The 21,964-nt window shown below is 44.8% G+C and overlaps 1 protein-coding gene and 1 non-coding gene across 2 annotated transcripts in view; one reads left to right on the plus strand and one right to left on the minus strand.

Annotated features, from left to right (window-relative positions):
- Positions 1–21,964, plus strand: part of ZMAT4 (zinc finger matrin-type 4) — a 342,313-nt gene that overhangs the window by 196,176 nt on the left and 124,173 nt on the right. The window contains exon 4 of the mRNA XM_060001109.1: positions 5,454–5,610. Coding sequence (XP_059857092.1) covers positions 5,454–5,610 — 157 coding nt within the window. The remainder of the gene's footprint in view (positions 1–5,453; positions 5,611–21,964) is intronic.
- Positions 21,212–21,330, minus strand: LOC132417770 (5S ribosomal RNA). Its single transcript, XR_009517923.1, has one exon. It is a non-coding gene; the product is annotated as a 5S ribosomal RNA (ribosomal RNA).

Here is a 21,964-nt window from a genome sequence, read left to right on the forward strand (position 1 = left end):
AGAGTGGACCTTTTTTTATGTTGAACTGGGGGGTCAGTAGGGAGGGAGAGGTTGTCTCTGAAGTGCCGTAGACTCTCACTCTTCTTACTGAGAGTTAGTATATTTTCTTAAATAGATATATATTTTTTAAGTTGGTGTTTGCTCTTAGGATAATTTTCAGAGACTTTAAAGGTTTTTTTTTTTTAAAAAAAGAATTTTCACTGGTTATGGTTATTTTTCCAGGGAACAATTTCACAGGATTCCTCACTCTGATATTCTGAAATAAAAGTCTCTCTCTCAGGCTTTTTACACTCACTTAAAGTAAAGAAGAATGATGACAGTTATTTGAATTAAGTAAAAAAAGAAAAAAAGTACAAAAAAAGAAAACAGAATTTTGGGACTAGATTTCTGGCCTAGTCAGCAGTGTTTTTTCACCTAGATGGAATTCTTCTGAAAAGTTCTTAACTTTGCAGAATGCTTTGACTAGGCAGCCTTAGGACCCTCCACAAGCTTCTTTTTCTTTCAACCATGTGGACACTGCATTGAAAAAGTCCCACTGAATGTTTACCTCCAGTTTGAAACCCATATTTTAAGACAATCTTGGATTCCCCTTAATTTACTTGGTAGTTTAGGGCCATTCTCAATTCTTTAAGCCAGAAACCTTAAATGTGTTCATTGAGGTCAGTTTATCAACTTTTATGGAATTTCTCCCCAGAGCCATAGAAGAACAGGGCTCTGGGGGGCAGTAGGAGACTCCAGGAACAATGCTATGATCTGTAGTTGCAAGGAGCTATGAATTTAGGATGTAGATAGCCAGGAACACACAATTAAATTCCGGCAGTTTCCAGGCCCTTGGTTAATATTGAGATTCTTTCTGGGTAGTTACATCTCCACCAGGGTCATTAGAGGAATCAGAGATGGTGGCATCATGTGAGTTACACTGACCTCTTTAGTAAAATATCCTATAAAAGATGTCTTATGGACCTCAAAATCTGCCTAACTTCTCAGGGCATCCCAGCCCCTCTCTTGTCAGACAGCTAAACTTTCTTTGACCCTCTTCTGCAATGATGGCATAATTACATCCCATGATATATTTTTGCATAACCATTGGTTCTCTGCCTCTATTATTCTTTGATTCTTCTATATCAGGGGTCCACGGTACTGGTCCATGGCCTGTTAGAAATGGTGCCGCACAGAAGGAGGTGAGTGGCAGGCGAGCCAGCGAAGCTTCATCTGTATTTACAGCCGCTCCCCATCGCTTGCATTACTGCCTGAGCTCCGCCTCCTGTCAGATCCGCGGCGGCATTAGATTCTCATAGGAGCGTGAACCCTATTGGGAAATGTGCATGCGAGGGATCTAGGTTGCGCGCTCCTTATGAGAATCTAATGCCTGATGATCTGAGGTGGAGCTGAGGCAGTGATGCTAGCGCTGGGGAGCGGCTCTAAGTACAGATTATCATTAGCAGAGAGGTTTGACTGCACAGAGACCATCATAAATCAATTGCTTGCAGACTCATATCAAAACCCTATCAGTGAGTGGCAAGTGAAAACAAGCTCAGGGCTCCCACTGATTTGGCATTCTGGGGAGTTGTATAATTATTTCATTATATATTACAAAGGAATAATAACAGAAATAAACTGCACAATAAATGCAGCCCTTGAATCATTCCACAACCATCCCCCCCACCGACCCCGGTCCATGGAAAAATTGTCTTCCACGAAACCAGTCCCTGGTGCCAAAAAGGTTGGGGACCACTGTTCTATATTGTGATGTGAATGAGATTGCCCAGCAGAGCAGAAATCTAAGCATATGTATTAAAACCATGTTGAAACAAACATAACTTTTTGGAAAATGTTGCCCTAGTTGAACCCTCAAGTTAGTTTATAAATTGTTGAAAATTCTGGTTCTTTTTCTGGCCAACTTCCTGTTAGTCTGAAAGATTTGGGCTGACCATAGACCTCCTTGCATTACCTGTCTCCTCTTTTGACTTTTTATGGCATGCAATTTACTAACCTAACAAACCAACCCTCAACTCCTCCATTCATCCAGTAAATATCTGTAGGTCCCACTGTGTGGCAAGCCTTGTGCTAAAAGCTGGGGCCTCAGTATCAATGTCCTTGACCTTAGCAATGTCCTTCTTCCTCATAAGGGGAACAAATATGAAAACAAATAAACATCATGACTCAGTGCTCTATTATAAGAGAAGCATGTACAGGACACACAGAGGACCCTAAGATCAGTGCCCACTTCTGCAGGACTGTAGAGGGAGACAGAAGAAGCTTCATCTCAAGAAGTGATGGTTAACCTGGGCCATGAGAACAGGTTCTGGAAAGAGGAGATTAGACAAGAAATGATGAGGAAGGACATTCCAGGCACAAGAAAGGCTTGAAGATGAAAATCCACAGAAATAGGCTCATTTACATTACTAGTCTTTTTACCTTACAATTGGGAGAACGTGGGTCCAATAGGAGACTACATGTCTTTGATTACAATATTTCTCTTTCATTTTATACCTGCCTTCTCCAATTCTCCTGGTCCCAACCTCCTTAATAACAAGGAGTAGGGTTATGTTCATCTAACACAGCATCTCACACATTTAGGAGGTCCTTAAAAATGTGTTGGGTGAATGAATACCATAAACCCACTGGTCATCATCTAGTTTAAGGGCTGTCCTTTGCCCCGGAAACTAGTTCTGAATACACTTCATATACTGACAGCAGCCACTTTCCGTAGAAATGTCTCCACCTTAGCACTCCAGGGAGAGAGGGGCAGGCTGGGCCGGCAATTTTGCTAAAAGAGGCAGGAGGGATGCACATGATCTAAATAGGTGTAGGTTGTGCGTTAAGCTTTGGCTAATAATCTTCTGCCTAATTTTAAGAAAAAAATTAGGTGCTTTGACCCATATTATGCATAAGTAGGTGAAAACGGGTAATTCAAACAACGACTTTCACCTTGACAACCTTCCTTCCCCCCCGCCGCCAAATGTAGGACAAATACCCTCTCACACAGAGTGGGAAAGTGCCGGTCCGTGTCTCCCAGTCCTCCCCCGTCCACTCCTCATTTACTGGGATCAAAGCCCTCAGTAACTCCCTGGTTTGTACTTCCCGGTATTCCGAGCTCTACCCCATACACAGATCTGGGGCATCTCCTGGGCTTGGCTGGTGAGGTCGACGCGGGGAAGCCAGCTCTTCTCCTATTTCCTGCCTGGTGCAGACAGCTCCATAGTAGACCAGACAAAGGGATACAAGTATTTATGACTTCATTTTGGTTTTTTATTTTTATTATTTTTTTAAATTAAAAAAAATATTTTTTGGCTGTGCCACAAGGCATACAGAATCTTAGTTCCCCGACCAGGGATTGAACCGCACCCCGTGCAGTAGAATCGCAGAGCCTTAACCACTGGACCGCCAGGGAATTCACTTTTTAGTTTTTTATTGAGGAGAAAACCTCGGCTTGAAACCCTCAGCAAGGGTACGCTCAGTGAGTCCAGCCTCGATGTCTACCCAGACGTCCTGCCCTGAGGTTTGTGCCTCTCTAGGAGACCCCTTTCGGGAAGACCCTCTTCTCTCTATAGAATCTGTCTCCTTTCACCGACCCCCACTCCAGCCCCTAGCAGTACATTTCTTTCAATCTCACTCATTAGCTGTGGTAAGGGGGCTGGGGAGATGCTAAGATTTAAATGCTAAGGTCAAGAGAATAAATAGCTGTAGGTGGGACTGCAAATCTCAGAGACTCTTATGGCGTCTCTCCCTTTCCCCGATCCCCGAACTGCAGCCCAGCCTCCTGGTACATTCACACACACACACACACACACACACACACACACACACACACCCCACTCCTCCCAAGATTGACTGACAATTGTCAGCCCTATTACCAACGAATGCCTTAAGAAGGAAGGAGTTAGTTTTCTAACTGCCCCATAATTTGCAAGGCAACACTCTCCAGCAGTCTGGACATCTTATCATTATGCAGAAACATACAGAATTCCCTTTCTCAGTCCCATCCCCACCCTCATCCTCGTCCCCATGCTATTTTATTTAAAAAAATTTTTTATTGGAGTATAGTTGCTTTACAATGTTGTGTTAGTTTCTACTGTACAGCAAAGTGAATCAGCTATACATATACGTATATGCCCTCTTGTTTGGATTTCCTTCCCATTTAGGTCACCACAGAGCACTGAGTAGAGTTCCCTGTGCTGTACAGTACGTTCTTGTTAGTTACCTATTTTATACATAGTATCAATAGTGTATATATGTCAATCCCTATCTCCCAATTCATCCCACCCCACCTTCCCCCCTTGGTATCCATATGTTTGTTCTCTCCGTCTGTGTCTCTATTTCTGCTTTGCAAATAAGATCATCTATACCATTTTTCTAAATTCCACACGTATGCGTTATTATACAATATTTGTTTTTCTCTTTCTGACTTACTTCACTCTGTGTGACAGCCTGTAGGTCCATCCATGTCTCTACAAATGACCCAATTTCATTCCTTTTTATTTTAAACTGCACTCTTTGGGCCTGCCGGGGATAGGAGAAGGGGCTATTGTGGGGCAAGATACTCACCCAAGGCTGCTGTTTTAATAAAGAGATGCTTTGCTACTGCTGTTCCGTTAAGGAATAGATTAACTCCTTATCTGAGAGCCTCCTTTACCCTCAATTTCTAACTAGGCAGGAGGGAAGCCTATGGATTAATCTTCCCCTCACAGAATATAGGTAATTGATGATCTGTGAGCACAGTAGCCGGGTCACATGGTCTGACAAAGGATTTATTTTCTCCAAATCATTATTCACTTTCATGAAGTCTTACAAAGGAGTAAAAATCAAGCTGGATTGAAGTATTTTGTGCAGCAGTTAATGAATCATCTGTCCTGAAGAAAAGGAAAATGACACAAACTCTCTTGGAAAATTCAGCCAGCATGGTCACCATAGCTTTATGATATAGACTCACATTAATTATGAAAAACAGTCAATTCCGTAAAGAAATGTTTAAAAAAATCTTGAACAGGGGACCACGTATCCTGGTGAGACTAAAGTGGGTCAGAGGCAGAGCTGAATGCCAAATGATAACTTTTGCTAAATAATTCAGGCCACGTGAACTCCAATATTTTACTTACTTTGATGCATATAATGGAGGAAGTGAGAGACCCCGTTCCTCCCGGTGCCAGGTCCCATGTGTTTACACCTGTTGTGGGCCTTGGTTTTCTGCGGGTGGTTCATATCCGCCCATTTGTCCTGTGTTCCCAGTGCTGGCAGTAGTGGTCCCTCTTAAATATAGGTTGAAGTTAGTAACTGAGAAAGTTTTGATGATTATCATGGAGAAGAAAAAAGAGATTGCAGAGCAAAGACAATACAGACATTTCAAGAAGAAAGTCTATGGTAAGTTTCACGTGCAACAGAACGGAATGCGACAGAAACATCAGAGGCCTTGGGGCTCTCGCTAATGTTCTTTTCATCTCTCTCCCTCACAGGGAAGCGATGCCGACATGGTGGATAAAAACAAGTGCTGTACCCTCTGTAACATGTCCTTCACCTCCGCGGTGGTGGCTGACTCACATTATCAAGGCAAAATCCATGCCAAAAGGTTAAAACTGTTGCTAGGAGAGAAAACCCCATTAGCGACCACAGGTAGGTGTCTGAACAGTGATGTCGGGGAGACACTGAAATCCAGTGCCCGTCCCATTTATCAGGCTCCCTCTTCGCGGGTGGCTGCCAGGATGAGAGTGGATGAGAGGAAAACCTAAAGGGATGAGCAGGTAGCCCAGCGGAACTTGTGCTGTCATAAGACTGTTAAACCCAAGTTCTGGTTCTCTCAGCCTGGCCCCTTCAGATTCGTAATTCAGCAGTTTGCATCTTCTGAATGGCTCTTTCCATCCTGCACGATGTTGTCTGTCATATTTATCGTATATTATGTAAGATAATCGATCTATTATGCAAGGAACACTGTCCTTTCTAGATTGGGTCTGTAATCAGTAGGGGTGATGGATAGTGTATTGTATACATATTGCTTCCTTACTCAATCCTGGAGAATGTTCTCGTCTTCATGGGGATATGGAGGAGGAAAATGGGAGTCTTTAAAAACACTTCCATGCGCTGACACCCGAGGTGCACCCACCCCCTCCCCCCAGATGACATTTCAGTCATCTTTGTAGGGAATCTTGTGATTCAAGCCTATTAACTTTCACAATAAAAAGCTTAAACATTGGGCTTCCCTGGTGGCGCAATGGTTGAGAGTCCGCCTGCCGATGCAGGGGACGCGGGTTTGTGCCCAGGTATGGGAGGATGCCGCGGAGCGGCTGGGCCCGTGAGCCATGGCCGCTGAGCCTGCTCGTCCAGAGCCTTTGCTCCACAACGGGAGAGACCACAGCAGTGAGAGGCCCGCGTACCGCAAAAAAAAAAAAAAAAAAAAAAAGCTTACACATTGATAACAGATCATATGACCCTCTAGTTCTTCAGAAGTAACAAAAAAAAAATTCTTCAGAAGTCTATTAAGTCATAGAACTAAATGACTACTGTTATCATTTAATCAAGATAGATTATTTGGACAAGATTTACATTGTGGCAAAGATGTTACTAGACTAGGTGATAATCCCAACAAGTTGAGGGTATATTTCCTGATGTTGACTTTTTCAGTGCAATTACAAGGTAGCAGTGCATTGTATCTGGCTGCCTAACGCATCATGCATAAATCGTGGGTGTAATTATTTTTTCAATGGTATTTTTGAAATTGAAGAGAGTCTAAAACAATACTTGGCTTTTATCCTCACTGGGGTTTTTCTTAAGAAAAATATCTGCTTTTACCTGGAGACGAGCAAGGAATCTTTTCACTGCATTTTTCTACTTAGTTGAACTAAAGACCATTGTTTTTGTAAAGGTGGCTATGACGTTCAGACAGAGGATGGCGTTGCAAAACACGTTGAATTTGGAGACAAGCTCAGCCTGATTTAGGCATGTTCTGTGTGTTGACATTTGATAAGCAGACACTTGGTCGAAACTCTTGATTTTTGCTCTCTAAAAGGTTGGATGCTCACCTTGTAACCTACTCCCCCTCAAATCTCTTAAAATAGACACCTCAAAGAAACAACCACTGGAAAGTTTTTACCTGTTCTCCGTGAATGTGTAACTAGCCCATTTGTTCTCTGCCTAAGCTTAGTATTGCTGTTAACATTAATTTTGGAGGTGGTGATGGAAGAGAAGAGGCTATATCTTTGTTTATCACGTTAATTAGCAAATGGGAGTTATTATTTCTGTAAAAAAAAATCACCACCAGGCAAAAAAAAAATAGTTCTTTGTGAATTTCAATATATCCTTAAGACAACCAAGCATCAGTTTGTTTTTCTGAGTTATCCTGAGTTGTTAGTTGCCATCAATATATTCCAAAGGAAAAGAATCTAAAATCCCTGAACTGCAGTGTTTCCTTAATGACTTAGTCTTGGTGTCCATGGGGCTGGCCCAGTCCTCGCTGTGACAGGCATCAAGTTGCTGGGTGGGTGAGGAGGGAATGGGGGTGGGTGGGGGGAAGGTAGCGCGAGCGGTTAGCTCGTGGCTTGGGCAATGGAAACAGATGCTGGTTGGCTTTTCCCAGCATCTCCCTTTCTTCAGCTTAACCTCCCATCCATTCTCCTCCAAAGCTGCTTTGAGCAGAAAGGATCTTGGAACATTGATAACTTCAGACAGAACTGGAGAGCCTGGGAAGCTACATTGGTCCCTGGGCTGGCGTTGTTGTCAAGCCAGCTGCTGGCAGGGAGCAAAGGAAGCAACGTGTCCTCCTACAGGGAGGTGAGTCATCAGGTACAAGTGTAAGCGGAGGGTAGGCATTATGTCCTGAGGCACAGGACAGGGGTGGAGGGCCTGATAGGAGGGTGGAATCCAGCAATGGAGATTCTGGGTACCGAGACCATGTTGAGACTCAAGCAGGGTACCGGCATCAAGAAAGTCGGGCAGGTGGTAGCAGGGTGCTGGCTGCAGTCCTGGGGCTCTAGGGAGAGAAAAGGCTGTTCAGAGCATGGCAGGGCACCATCATTTTAGACCAAAGTGCTCCCCGAACCCGGTTTGCCAGACCTAGGATAGAGGTTGAGGCTTGGTCTCCAGCAAAATGCAGTTACTGCAAATGCAGGATAAGGACCAAGAGGCAGCAGAAAAGAAGACCCAGGCCACGGGCTTCCTGAGCCCCCAAGTGCAACCCCTTCTGCTCCTTAGTGGAGTCAGGATTGCCTGCCATCCGCCCTTGTTGCCCGCAGCCGAACCCAGCAGCGATGCCGAAGGTTCACTGTCCTCTGCCCATCTAGGAACTGCTCTGCCTAATCAACCAGATGGGCTTGACATTACTTCCGTCATGAAAACAAAAGGGAAAAACAGCACATATAAACAGCTGAATTCAGAAGCAATCTCTCCGCTCAGGTGTGCTGCTGAAGCCTCCCCTCCACGAATGGCAGGCTCTTGAGTGGTGGCGACCTCTGGGTACGAATAATTGAAGCACGACGCATTGCTTCTCCGAGCTACTCCATCTGATGAGGGCGAGCAGCTGGTATCTGGGAATCATCACCTTTCCTCCTACTCGAGAGGTGCTTTGATCAGGCGTCAGCTGGGGATCCTGCCGAATTACACAGTGTAGGTTTGGGTTGCCTTTCCAGATGGACCTGTATTTACTAGAATTTCTGAGATGCTTGGCAGGGCCGCTAGAACAAAACCCAGTTCCGGATCTTGTTTGTTAGTGTGTTGTGGAATCTCTGCTCCGGTTCACGCTTTTCTAGATCCTTCTGTAAGATGAGAGCGTGATGGGACTCGGGACCCACCACATTCTCTAAGCCTTGGCAGACTTCAGCGTGGAGGTCTTGCCCAGATCGGAGGCTAGATTAGGCTGCCGTGGTCGTGTCACTGCCACACTGTGGGAAGCGTTTCGAGGTGACTCAGAGGACAGAGGCCAGAATGGTGAAGGGCATGGAAATCCTCTCACTGGAGGGAGAGGAAAGGGAGCGGGGTTGTTCAGCACGGAAAAGAGATTACTCAGAAGGCTGTCATGGGAAAGAGTCATGCTGTGTGTGTGTGACCGAGTCCAAGTTCGCTCTGCTCGCCGCACGACAGGCCAATAAATCGGAAACAAGGTGTTGAGGCAGGGGATACGACTTGATTCGGAAAGCCGCCAGACCGAGATGATGGCAGGCTAAAGTCTCAAAATCACCATCTTATCGGGGTTTGGATGCCAGTTTATTTTATAGCACAGAGAAAGGGAGGAGATGAGGAAGTAAAGTAAAAAGGCCCTAAGTTAGGCAACTGTCCCCTGGAATGGCCAGCCTCCGGGAGGGGATGTGTTCATTTCTTCTTTCTTGCAGCCATCTACAGGTGGAACAGGGTCCAGAGTTTCCCTGAACAAAGGCAGTTCGGTTTAACATTCAGGCAGAGGGGCAGGTTCCCCAAGGCAGGCAATTACGTATCGACAGTACCCTTTTAATGAACAAAAGCAGCGGAAAGCAAAGGTTAAGGTAAAAGAAACAGATCCAACACGTAGTCCAGTTTGGCTCTTCTCTGTTGTGTGTGTGTGTGTGTGTATGCATATGTGTGTGTGCACACATGCATGTGTGTGCCTGGGTGCAACAGATTCAACCAATGAGTAGGTAGACGTTAGGGAGTTAGATCTGAGCTCGAGATAAGGAAGGCGTTATTAACGTTCAGAGACACTTAAAGGTGAGCTGTGTGTCGGGGGCTGCTTTGAAGCAGAGGCTGGCTGACCACTTGTCAGGGCACTTCCTGAGGGGCTGCCACCATCATGACATTAACCCAGAGGACATTTAATGTCCCTAGATTACATGGTTAGCCTAGATGACATTTAAAGACCTTCCGACCCTGAGATTCTCAGCGGATGCTACCTACAGGCTTGACCCACTGACATAATATGGCGGAAAAAACCCTAACCTGGGAGTCAGGAGACAGGAGGTGAGGCCCTGGCTCGGTCTTGTTGCATCTCCTTTAGCAGCTCCACGTACTTTTCAACCTTAGTTTTCCCATCAGTCGTCTGTTGCTTATACTGGATGCATTTACCTCACTGGCCCTTTTACAGAGCAAATGATAGATTGAAAAGTGCTTTGAAAAGTAGAAGGTCTTGTGTTCTTCCCAGGTGAGCCTTTGGTGAGTTGATGGGGTGTAGCAGGCAGCCTGACCCCTTTCCTCTATCGGAGCCTCTGACGTCCGGATTATGATTAACACGGGGTTAGTCAAACTCTGCCTTGAGAGGAGCACAAGGGTGCCCGGGATTGGGTCTCCTTGGAGACGGACCTTTCTGGGATGAGTTCTGTGAACCAAGGCAGGGCCTGGCCCAGGAGAGGGGGGCGGTGCTGGTGCTGGGCCGGGGGAGCAGGGACTGTGAACTCACGGGCAGGGGGTGACCACGGAGCCGAGGACACACACAGGCTCTGGCATTTAGGAAACCTGTCAGGAGGAGAGAGACGCAGCCACCAAGCCGAGGGCAGGACTCTGCCTCTGGGACTGAGGACCGGCAAGCAAACAGAGGTGACAAGAACTCGGGCTTCCCTGGTGGCGCAGTGGTTAGGAATCTGCCTGCCAATGCAGAGGACACGGGTTCGAGACCTGGTCCGGGAACATCCCACATGCTGTGGAGCAGCTAAGCCCGTGCGCCACAACTGCTGAGCCTGCGCTCTAGAGCCCGTGAGCCACAACTACTGAGCCCACGAGCCACAACTCCTGAAGCCTGTGCACCTAGAGCCCATGCTCTGCAACAGGAGAAGCCATCGCAGTGAGAAGCCTGCACACCGCAACGAAGAGTAGCCCCCGCTCACTGCAACTAGAGAAAGCCCGTGCACAGCAACAAAGACCCAATGCAGCCAAAAATAAATAAATAAATTTATTTTTAAAAAAAAATGAAAAGACAAGAACTCAACGTCTCTGAAGGATCAGATAAGGAACCAGACACCAGAATGAAGGCCCAGAAGAGACTGCCAATCTCAGGTATATGGAAGGAGCTGTGTGATCAGAGTGGAAACACAAAGGGCTAGAAGATTGATGTAAACCTGCTCACAGAAGGCAGGGATTGGCCCTGGAGGCCCCTCACAGGAGCTGGGTCTGTAGGAAGGGGAGAGCAGCGGAAGATGAGGAACCAGGTGGATGGCTCCATTCGGGGCTCCTATGCCGTAAGCTGTGCTGGACTTTCCCCTTGGCTGCCTGGGTGCCCTGTAGGGGTATATGTTCAATGGCTGCAGGTCTGCCATTGGTGGTGCCCCAAGGGCACTGTTACTGCCTGGAGGAGACCAAACAGTGTATCCAAATGTGCCCACTTCCTAATCCCCAGAACCTGTGAATATGTGTTACATGGCAAGGGGCAACTGAGGTTGCCTATGGAATTAAGTTTTCTGACCTCCAGAATGGTGATATAGTAAAACGGTGCTGCTTTAAACCACTAATTTTGTGGGACTTTGTGACAGCAGCCAGAGGAAACTAACACACCTGGGCTAAGTAAATACTTAGCCAAACAGGGCACTCCTTTATGTATACTTTACTTATTTCACCTTGGGGAGCCTCAAATTCAACATAGGGAACACTGACGTGAGTGTTTTCAGAGACTTGCCTGAGGGAAGGAGGTATATCTTTGTACCAGGGCCTTACCCCCAAGTATAACTTATTACTTCTCTGTGCAAAAACCACTGCTGACTTTGTCCTGTGATACTAAGCAGGTCAGTCAGACCCCACCCTTTACTGGTTGAGGACTTCACCTGCCCGGACTGCCCTTTCCTGATCTGTACAATGGGTCTAATGCTGTTACTTATATCAAAGGCGTTCCACAATGATTATAGGATCTGATTAATAAGTGCAAAGTGCTAATCACAGGGCCACATAGAGCTCAGGAAATGTTTTGCTCTGTTTGCTTAGGAAGTGAAGCTGTTTTTATTTACCCTGCTCTGAACTCTGGGCCATGTAATTTTGCTCTTGAAATACTTTATTGTCTTGTCATCCAAGGCTGCTTCCGGTGGGTGAATCTGCTTTACCAAGAGCACCTGCTGGAGGGGACAGGGCTCCACTCTTGTTCTCCCGCATCCTCCCCGACACACAGCCTGTCTTCCGTGTGCTTGAAACAGGGAGTGACAGCCAGTGTCACCTGGTGCTCTGTCCCTGCCTGAGGACAAGTACGAGGGCAGATGTAGGGGTCAGGGTACATGTCACAGGAACCTGAGGAGAAGATGAATCAAAACAGCCAGGGAAATCTGCCAAAGGAGACAGAATCCAGCGTGACTGGGTAGAGAGGGAGGGTGGACAGGGGCTAATAGGACCGAGCAGGAGACCGGATTTGAGCAGAGGGCAAGTCGGAGGATGGGAGAAGTGGGGCTCTGTGCTGTGTGCAGGGAGGGAGCCATTGGTGGTGTTGGCCTGGGACGTCCAGAGTGTGGACTAGCTGAGTCCAGAAATCAGAGGAGGAAGAGGCATAGTCAGTGCAGAAGCTTGGGGTGGGGCAGAGGTGGGCTGTGAGATGGGGAGAGCAAAGCAGGGTCAGGGTGAGAGAAACTCAGAGGTTAGGAGGAGGGGCTGAGTCAGGGCTCCAAGGGCCGTCGGGTGCATGAGATGGGAGCAGGGCAGGGCAAACACAGAGCTGCGGGATTCTGCAAATCAATTTCTGGCTCTGTGGTCCCACCTGCTCCAACCTCATGTGATGCCACAGGACGCCAAGCTCAACAGGTAATTGAAGATTCCACTGATGCCATAAGAGGGGCTGCAGGAAGTCCTACTGGCTCTTCTCAACCAGCTCCAGTCCCACTGACTTTCTGGCCAAAGGTAGTTCCTGCTGCATCAGGCATGGGGCCTTGTTGGCCATCGATCCACCCAGCAACTCTGGCATTCTGGGACAGAAAATTCCACTCTAAGGGCTCATAGAAGTAGCTTCTCTACGGAAGCTGGAATTCCCTCATCTGGTACCTGCCTCAAGTGAGTTCATAACTTGCAGGTTTTAGTTCATTGTTTTCCTCGCTCAGTTCCTGTCATCCTTGGTCCTGGGAATGTAAAGGTGGGTAAGACACCACATGCCCTTCTTAGGCTCGCCGTGGAGGAAACGTGGGCCCTTGGCTACAATGAACAACACACCGTGAAGATCTATGGATACACAGGATCTATTGAAGAACAGTTAGAATGATTGCAGTTGGAGAGATCTGAGAAGAATTTAGGATGAGAGTCGTCCAACTAGGGCCTTAATAACTGTATAACCTATGGCGTGGGGTGTTAGGGAGGGCTCTCAGTTTCTCACAGGAACCCTTTATCTAGCTCAGAGTTTCTAATCTCAGTGGCGCTGACATTTTTAACTGGCTAATTCTTGGTGAGGGGAGGGGTGCTGTCCTGTGCGTTGTACGATGTTTAGCAGCATCCCTGGTCTCCACCCACTAGATGACAAAAGAGCCCCACTAGACATGTGACAATAGGAAACGTCTCTAGACATGCCGGATGTTCCCTGAGGGACAAAGCTGACCCCAGTTGAGAACCTCTGAGCTAGATCAGGTTTAGCAAACTTTGGCCCGAGAACCACATCTGACCTCTTATTGCCCATTCTGTGTGGTCTGCAAGCCCCAAATGGTGTTTATGTTTTTAAGCGGTTTAAAAAAGATCAAAAGAAGAATATTTTGTGACACACAGAAAATATAGAAAATTCATATTTCAGTGTTCCGTAAATAAAGTTTGATTGGAACACGACTGCGTTCATTCACCTGCGCTCTGTCTAGGCCGCTTTTGTGCCACGATGGCAGAGTTGAGTCCGTAGAATCCACAAAGCCTGAAATATTTGCTCCAAGGTCCTTCATGTGGAAGGTTTGCCCACCTCTGATCTAGACGATGAATGATCTCGGGGGCAGAGGCGGCGAGGGGAGAGAGTGGTGGTGTTATAGGTGTGTGTGTATAAAATGAGACATTCCCCAGGACCACACACCTTTGAGATGCTGGGGAGACACCGGATGGGAGTTAGTGGAGAGATCAGGACAGATGGCGGGAAGTTAGAGAGACGAGCCTTGGGGAGGTACCTTGAGAATAGAGAAAGAGGGGAGGCCAGTGGCTCCCTCTTGTTGAGATCAAGGAATTCTCCAGAGAAGCTGCAAGATGTGAGTGGTAGCAAATATCTCCGCTAGGCCTGAATTTCAAAGGCATTTAGACAACGAAAGAGATGAAATGATAACCAGATTTTATCAAAGCCTTCATATACTTATACCTCCTGATTTTGAATTCTTATTTGAAATCTGAGGTCTGATCTGTATAGTTTCCCAGGGGAGCTGTAACAACGTCTCATAAACTGGGCGGCTTAAAACGATAGAAATTTATGCTCAGAGTTCTGGAGGCTAGAAGTCTGAGATCAAGGTGTGGGCAGGGCATCGCTCACACTGAGGCTCTGGGGAAAAATCCTTGCCTACCTTCTGGAGGCTCCTGGCGGTCCTTGGCTTTCTGGATCCATCATCCCAATCTCTGCTTCCATTGTCACATGACCTTCCTCCCTGTGCATCTGTGTGTCCTTTCCTCTTCTCATAAAGATACCAATTCTTGGATCTATGGCTTACCCTAATCCAGTCTGGTCCATCTTAGTTAAATAATTATATCTGCAAAAACCGTATTTCCAAATGAGTTCCCATTCTGAAATTCTGAGCAGACATGAATTTGAGGGGAGACACAGTTCAACACAGGATACAACCACCTTCATTTAACTGAGGTCACTGGCCCGGATATTATAATTGCTAGCTAGTGATTTTTCCCCTTTCTTTTTATGACCAACCCATACAAACAAGATAATGGAAATAAGAATGAGACTGAGTTCTGACTCAAAATCTTAAAGAAAATCCTAAAAGAAAACATCCTTTAACTGTCCTTTAAAAAGTTTTCTTGAAGAAAATGTAAACGATTTAGAAGAAATTTGAAGCTTAGAATAAAAACTTTAAACTACAGGTATTTCCCGTTGTCTACCATTAATCAAAGTGAGATTTAAGATTACCCATAGTGTATATGGTTAGGTATTACATTTAGGATTAACGGGAAAATTGATTTGTGTTTGTGGCAGAGACATTGCTCATCCAAATACCCTTTGCTTCCTACCTTCCCCAGACTTTCAGTTGGTTGGGAGTAGATGTCTTAAGACTGGGCTACAGGATGGAGGAGGGCCATTCAACCTACACTAGACTTTGCAAGAGCAAAAAAGAGGCCTTTATTGTGATACTTGGGGGCTATTTGTTACTGCAGGAGAGCCTAATCCATCCTGCTTGATACATTGTCCCTAAAAGTTACTGTTTCACATATAAGCTTTTATGAATACATCCATCATTCTTAGCCAGAATGCATACTGAGCACTTTCTTTTATATAGTTCTCAGACATCACTGGCTTGACAGGTAATGGCATCACATTTAGCAATAAGCTTTCTTTCATTTTTTGGCCCGTAAGAGTTTGAAGTTGCTGTAGTGTGTGTATATCTTAGCCCTAGAAGATGGATGGAGAACAGTTCTGACGTGCCCCAGAGGCATCCTGGCATTACCTCTGTGTTGATGACTGCACATACAACACTTACTGGCACATAGTAGGCATTTAATAACTGAAAATAGATGACTGAAAGTTGGAAGCATGAATTAGAATAAGGATAGGCGTTTAAATATCTATAGCTTGGTTTTCAAATTGTTACCTTGGTCATTTAAATTTGAGTTCAGTGTGATGATCAAAGGCAGTGGTTTGCCAATTTGACAAGAAGTGGTATGCCTGGCCACTTACTTGATTTAAAAAAAAACAAAATTGGTGAAACACAGAATAAAGCAGAGGGCAAACACAGGCTCGGAAATCAGACTCAGCTTTAAATTCTGGTTCTATCTGTGTGAATTTTACAAGTGATTTTAAGTTCTTAGCCCTCAATTTCATATTGGTAAGATTATGGTGATACTGAGATTATATAATTATTATAATAAAGGAGGAAGAAGGTATATCTAAAATACTTACTATAGTGCCTGCCACATGATTAAGTATTGAATGAATATATGATTGTGTATAAATACTTACATAAGTATACACAAACACACAATCCTCATTATTTGTGGGATTTTGTATCTGTGAACTCACCTACTCACTAAAATTTATTTTTAACCACAAAATCAGCACTCATGGCATTTCATGGACACTCACAGATGTGTGCAAAGTGGTGAAAAATTTGAGTTGCCGCATGTGTATGTTCTCAGCTGAAGGGAATACTCTACCTTCGAAATTTCAACCGTCATACTGCAAACAAGTGCCTTTTTTGCAATCTATTTCCTGCCAGGTGTTTTGCACTTTTGTGCTTTTTGTTGGAAATTTTGCCATTTAAAATGGCTCCCCCAGGGCTTCCCTGGTGGCGCAGTGGTTGAGAGTCCGCCTGCCGATGCAGGGGACACGGGTTCGTGCCCTGGTCCGGGAAGATCCCACATGCTGCAGAGCGACTGGGCCCGTGAGCCATGGCCGCTGAGCCTGCGCGTCCGGAGCCTGTGCTCTGCAACGGGAGAGGCCACAACAGTGAGAGGCCCGCATACCGCAAAAAAAATAAATAAATAAAATAAAATAAAATGGCTCCCCGGGACGGCCCTGGAGTGCTGTCTAGTTTTCCTAAGTGCAAGAAGGCTGTGATGTGCCTTACAGGGAAAATGTGTGTGTTTAGATAAGCTTTATTCAGGCATGAGTTGTAATGTGTTGGCTTTGAGTTAAATGTTAGTGAATCAAAAATATATATTAAAGAAGGTGTCTTTAAACAGAAGTACACGTAAAACAAGATCCTATATTGACCAGTCGATCAGAATGTGACCACAAGCTCACAGGAGCCTAACTCTATTTCCCCAAGGAATACTCGGTCAGTATTTACTAATTCAGTATTCCTGGAGAGTTTATAGGATATAACTACCACGGATAACAAGAATCAACTGTCTACATGACAAAAGTTACTTTATATTCATTACATTTATAAACTGTAGCTTTCAAAAAGTCTTTTCATCTCTCAACAATGAAGCAAAAATATATCGTATTTTAAAAGATCCTGCCCTGTGGTAAAACTGTAGTTGAGCAGGCTGAATCTAACCTGATGATATATATATTTTTTTAACCTAATGATAAAATCAGTGATCGTAACTTATAATTGTTAAGATATTATCTCACTCTGCATTTCCCACCCCCCCAAAAAAAGATACTATCTCAGAAATATTACCTTCATTGTTTCATTTAATCTTTGTAATAAATACAAAATATTATTAACACCATTTTGTTGATGAAGAGACTGAGGCTCTATAGGGTAAGGTGACTTGCCTGGTGTCACATAGTGAAATATACAATCAGAACTTGAACCCAGGATTTCTGATTGCATTTTCTAAGGCTTTTCCCTTGATCTCTAGGTGAGGATAAATAATTCTTTGTAAAATGATCTACAGACATTTGCACCCCCAAGACTCTCACTAAGATGACTGGAAGCAATAAAGCCGCAAAGACAGTTATTTATACACCTTCAATCAAGAATGTCTCTCAATTTAAAAAAATGAAGCTCAAAAAAAAAAAAGAATTTCTCATTTGTGGGAACAGTGAACCACTGTGTGGGGAAAGAAATAGACAAGCAATGATCTTGTCCACTCTGCTTGTCCCGTGTGTGGGTGTATTTATCGTATATTCCTCTTCTGAAATCTTGTTGCTTGTCTCCTTTTTTCCCTTATTTCCTATTGAAAACGAGACAGAGATTTAGAACTTTTCCATAAATTTCTATGGCTGATACCCAATTGCTTATTTGAGTTCTCTGTTGAATGAATAAAGAAAAGGGTATTCTGGATCTGTTTGAAACTTAAATAAATTCACGTTTTGAATAATATATGCATTTCAGATCCAATCAGTGCCTCATATTTGCATTGAAGATTTTCTCCACCACAGCAGTTCTATCATCCGACTCAGGTTATTTGGTGTGCCTGGCATAACCTGTCTAGCTTTTAGTAGATGCAAACAATAGTTTGTCAAACAGGCAGATCTTCGTAGTGGTGTGTTTTCTTTTAAATTAGGAAAGCTGGCTTGTTCTAAGGCATTGTCCTCGGATCAGTGCACTTGTTCTGATGATGACCTTGGCATTTCTGATGCTTATAAATGCAACAAGTCATAGATTCATAGAGTTGCAGAGCTGGAAGGCTCTTAGCAATTATTGTATCAACCACCTCATTTTCCCGATGAGGACACTGTAGTCTAGAGGGATGACATTATTTGCCCAAAGTGATGAAACTGGTTGATGGCAAAGAGGCTTCGCTTCTCTTGCAGTGATCTTTCCCTGGTGTCACACTGTCAAGAGAAAACACACAAGTCAGGCCGCTGACTACCCTATAGGGAATCAGTTTTTAAATGAATTAGCATGAGAGGTAAGCCAGATTCTTTGGGTCATGCTTTTGTAGAGTGGATCATAAGAGGCTTGGAACAATGATTAGATCAAGGCTACTGTCTTTTTATCTTATATTTGATGACCAGTAAAACAATGCATCAGTGATTGTGTAGAATTAAAGATTTCAACAATGAGGCCACCTCCCAGCTGATTTTCACAAATCTTTTAAAATACCACAAGCTCACTTTTCTCCTCTGGGTGATCCAACAGCAGTATAAGATAGTTGATGATTTCGGCAGCCTTTATGATGCAGTTATGCCTTTATTCCAGAAAGTGTTCTTTGACACATTTTTAGGAAGGAATATAGTAGACCAATAAAACAATCAATTTCCTGTGCTTATTCTGAAACTGTCAGTAAGAGGCATGGCCAGGACTTGGCGTCCACACAGCATGCATTATGATTCAGAAACCTGTGAGTGAGAGATTTTCTGGCAACAATTCTTAAATTATTGACTAAAGGCAAGAACCCTAAAACTGTCTAGTTTATGAAATCGAGAAGGCACTTGTAAAGTAAGCATTCCACCTAAAATAATTGGTAGTAAATGTCCCAGACTCTATTCTCATCCTCTGAAACATCTATATATTTTAAACATCAGGCTTAAAAGTCTTGCTTAACACTCAGTTTGGTTTTTTCCATCATCAGATGCAGTAAGTGTGAATTACTGGATAATACTTGAGTGCCACAAATATTAAATGTCTTTATATTTAAAAAATCAATTTACAAGACTTCTGTCCTCTAGCCTTGAAGCTTGGTGAGAAGGCCAGTCTTGTTCATTCTTTGGGATACCCTCTCCGTCTTCAGGGCCACACAGGGGCCTAGAAGCATGTGGGTACCCCCAAAGTGGTCCCTCAGCCTGTGGGCTCTGCCTACTTTCTGATCACCCAGGAGGCTGCTGGGTGCTGGGCTTCCACAGGTTCAAGGTGAAGACCCAGGACTTCCTCAGAAGCGAGCCTCACTTTCCTCTCTGCCTGTGCAGACTGGCGTATTCCTCCAGGTCAGTGACTTTCCTCGGTGGTTTCAACCCCTCCGTGCCAAGCTAGGCTTTCAAAGAGAAGGCCGTGGTCCCATCGTAGACATTCCCAGGACGTCCTGCCACCTTGGACACAGACGTCTCTATCCATACGTACCATCCTCTTTTTTCCTAGTCCCGAGCAATCCCTTTCCTGACATCAGTCACACGCCTCTGACACTTAGATCCCTTTGCCTCTCAGCCAGGCGGGAACAAATGCATGGGTTCCTCCTCTCGTGGAGGTGAGGAAAACCGCAACTCCAAGGCTCTCATGTTGGAATGTGAAAGAAAAGCACCTTTCCTTTTCATGAAGTGAGTCTACAGGAAAATAGACAGTTTCTCCAGGGGTTATCCTGCATTATAAATTGTCATGTGATCCAGACACCAAGCAAGTTTCCCTGTCCGAAAACAGGTAGATGACCTTTCATGCTTCCTTACTGTACGCTCAGCCTTCAGAGAAGCTGCTTCTCCTGTGTAGGATTTCCTGCTAAGTGACTCTCTTCACTTGCCTCATGGGCACACACTAGTTTATGGCTTTAATGGAAAATCCATCTAGGTTTTCCAGAGGATGTTGTCAACCGTGAGAGGGCAGGAGTTGCAGCCGCTCTTATAATTAGCGAAACTGGCTAAAGACACCACCTGGGACTTGCAAGTGCAGCCCTCAAAACCGAAAGATACAAAGGTCTTTGGAAGCCAGGAGCCCTTGGTCACTGGAAGGCATGATGGCCACTCTGTCCCACCTGCTGGAATCAGTTACCCGGGCAGCAGGAGTCTGGGGTTAAAGGCCTCCTCACGAATTCTCACTGGAATTACATCTCGATTAGTGCAAAGTGCTAATCGTGGCATCTTCATTTTGCTTTTCAGTCAATAGAGCGGATGAAATATTAATACTTGAATTTTCATTTTCAGATAGTGGAACTAATAGATCAAGAATGCTGGTGGGCAAGGGAGGCGAAAACTCACTCTGGCAATGGTTTCCTTGATCTTTCTTAATACCAAGGGGAGGGGAGTTTTAGTCAAAATAATTCAGAAAGAAAGATGTCCGTATATCTGTTTAACCCTGATGATTTAATATTCAAGAATTTTGCCTTTTGGAAAAAAATGTTATGTTTCATCCAGAGACTAGTTATACCTAGAAATTCACAGAATCTGGACTTAGCATCTTATCTATCTATCTGTTTCCAGTAAGGTTCCATTTCGTTCTAAGTCCCAGTATCTGGTGTGATTTAAACACTCTTCCCCTCCACCACTGGGTATTAATAATGCTCACATTCTGTAAACCTCCCTCAGGTCCCCATCCCAGGGCCAGGAAGCCTGCTTCACATCAGGCATGAAGTCCCTTAAGCTACCTGTCTTCCAAAGGCCTACTGTTCCAGATTCACTGTTTCCCTCTTTGAGCAGCTTTGGAAAACAGCTGGCCGTTGGTCCAAATGCCACAGTCCTCTATGAGTCTCAAGATTTATAAGTCTGCAGCCTGCTTTCTTCTGGTTCAGCCATTCCACATCCTTTAACCATTACTGATGCACCGTTCTTCCATGAGCCATCTCTCTGGCTCTCATTCTACAACGTGTGCTGTTTACTTTGGTGACCACTTAAAACAAGCTACCCGAACATTTCATTACCACTCCTCATAGCAACGATATGAGGTTGAACAATTAGCCCCATTTTATTGTCTAATTAGAAACCCCACCCTGAGTTGTGGTTGGATTTCATTGAAAAACCATGTTATTTTTTTTATTCCCATTGTCTCTTTTGATTTGTTTTTTTAAGAAAACTTCTGTAGAATTAATGCAACGTAGTAAAATAGTTCTATAAATTTATTTTTACTTTTTATTTTTTTAAAGCCTACTGCAGCCCGTATTCCCAGGTGGTCTCCCATCCAAGTACTAACCAGGCCCGACCCTGCTTAGCTTCTGAGATCAGAAGAGATCGGGCGCATTCAGGGTGGTATGGCCATAGGCCTAAAACAATTTTAGTATTTATTAAATAAGAAAGCTGTCCATTGGAATAAGGAGGGAAAAAGGAAGTGTTTATTTAAAAACGAACATCTGCTGGAAAACAGCCAGAAAGGTGTCTAGAGCCTGTTACACCTTCCTTCTGACAGGAGGGGGTTGGAAACGTGCTCTGGGAGACCTCGTGCTAACCCGGCAAGACTCTGCCTAGGCCCAAGTTCTAAATTCTACACGTCATTGTACAAGATGCCACTTGAAATTAAAGATGTTTCCATTCCAAGAGGGCTGGAGGAAGACGGTGCCAGTTATAGTCGAATGGGTGAGACAGGGAATCACAGATGCTTGGTAAGGTCAAGGTGAATGTGGGGTCCAAGCCAGATGGTGCTCCTTCAGTCCCACGGTTCCCAGCCCCGGCCGCACACTACACGCACCTTGCAAAAGTGCTACGGATGCTACGGATGCTGAGCCCTGAGCCGGGGGATCCTGATTTAATTGGTCTGGGTTGTGGCCTGGAGTCCATAAGTATTCAACTCCTCCCAGGTGATTCTAACCCTTAGCCAGGGATGGGAACCACTGAATCCTAATTCAGTGCTTTCCAAATTTAATTTGCATGTGAGTCATCTGAAGCTCTCATAAATGTAGG

This window comes from Delphinus delphis, chromosome 21 (genome assembly GCF_949987515.2).
Source record: "Delphinus delphis chromosome 21, mDelDel1.2, whole genome shotgun sequence".
Taxonomy (NCBI): Eukaryota; Metazoa; Chordata; class Mammalia; order Artiodactyla; family Delphinidae; genus Delphinus; species Delphinus delphis.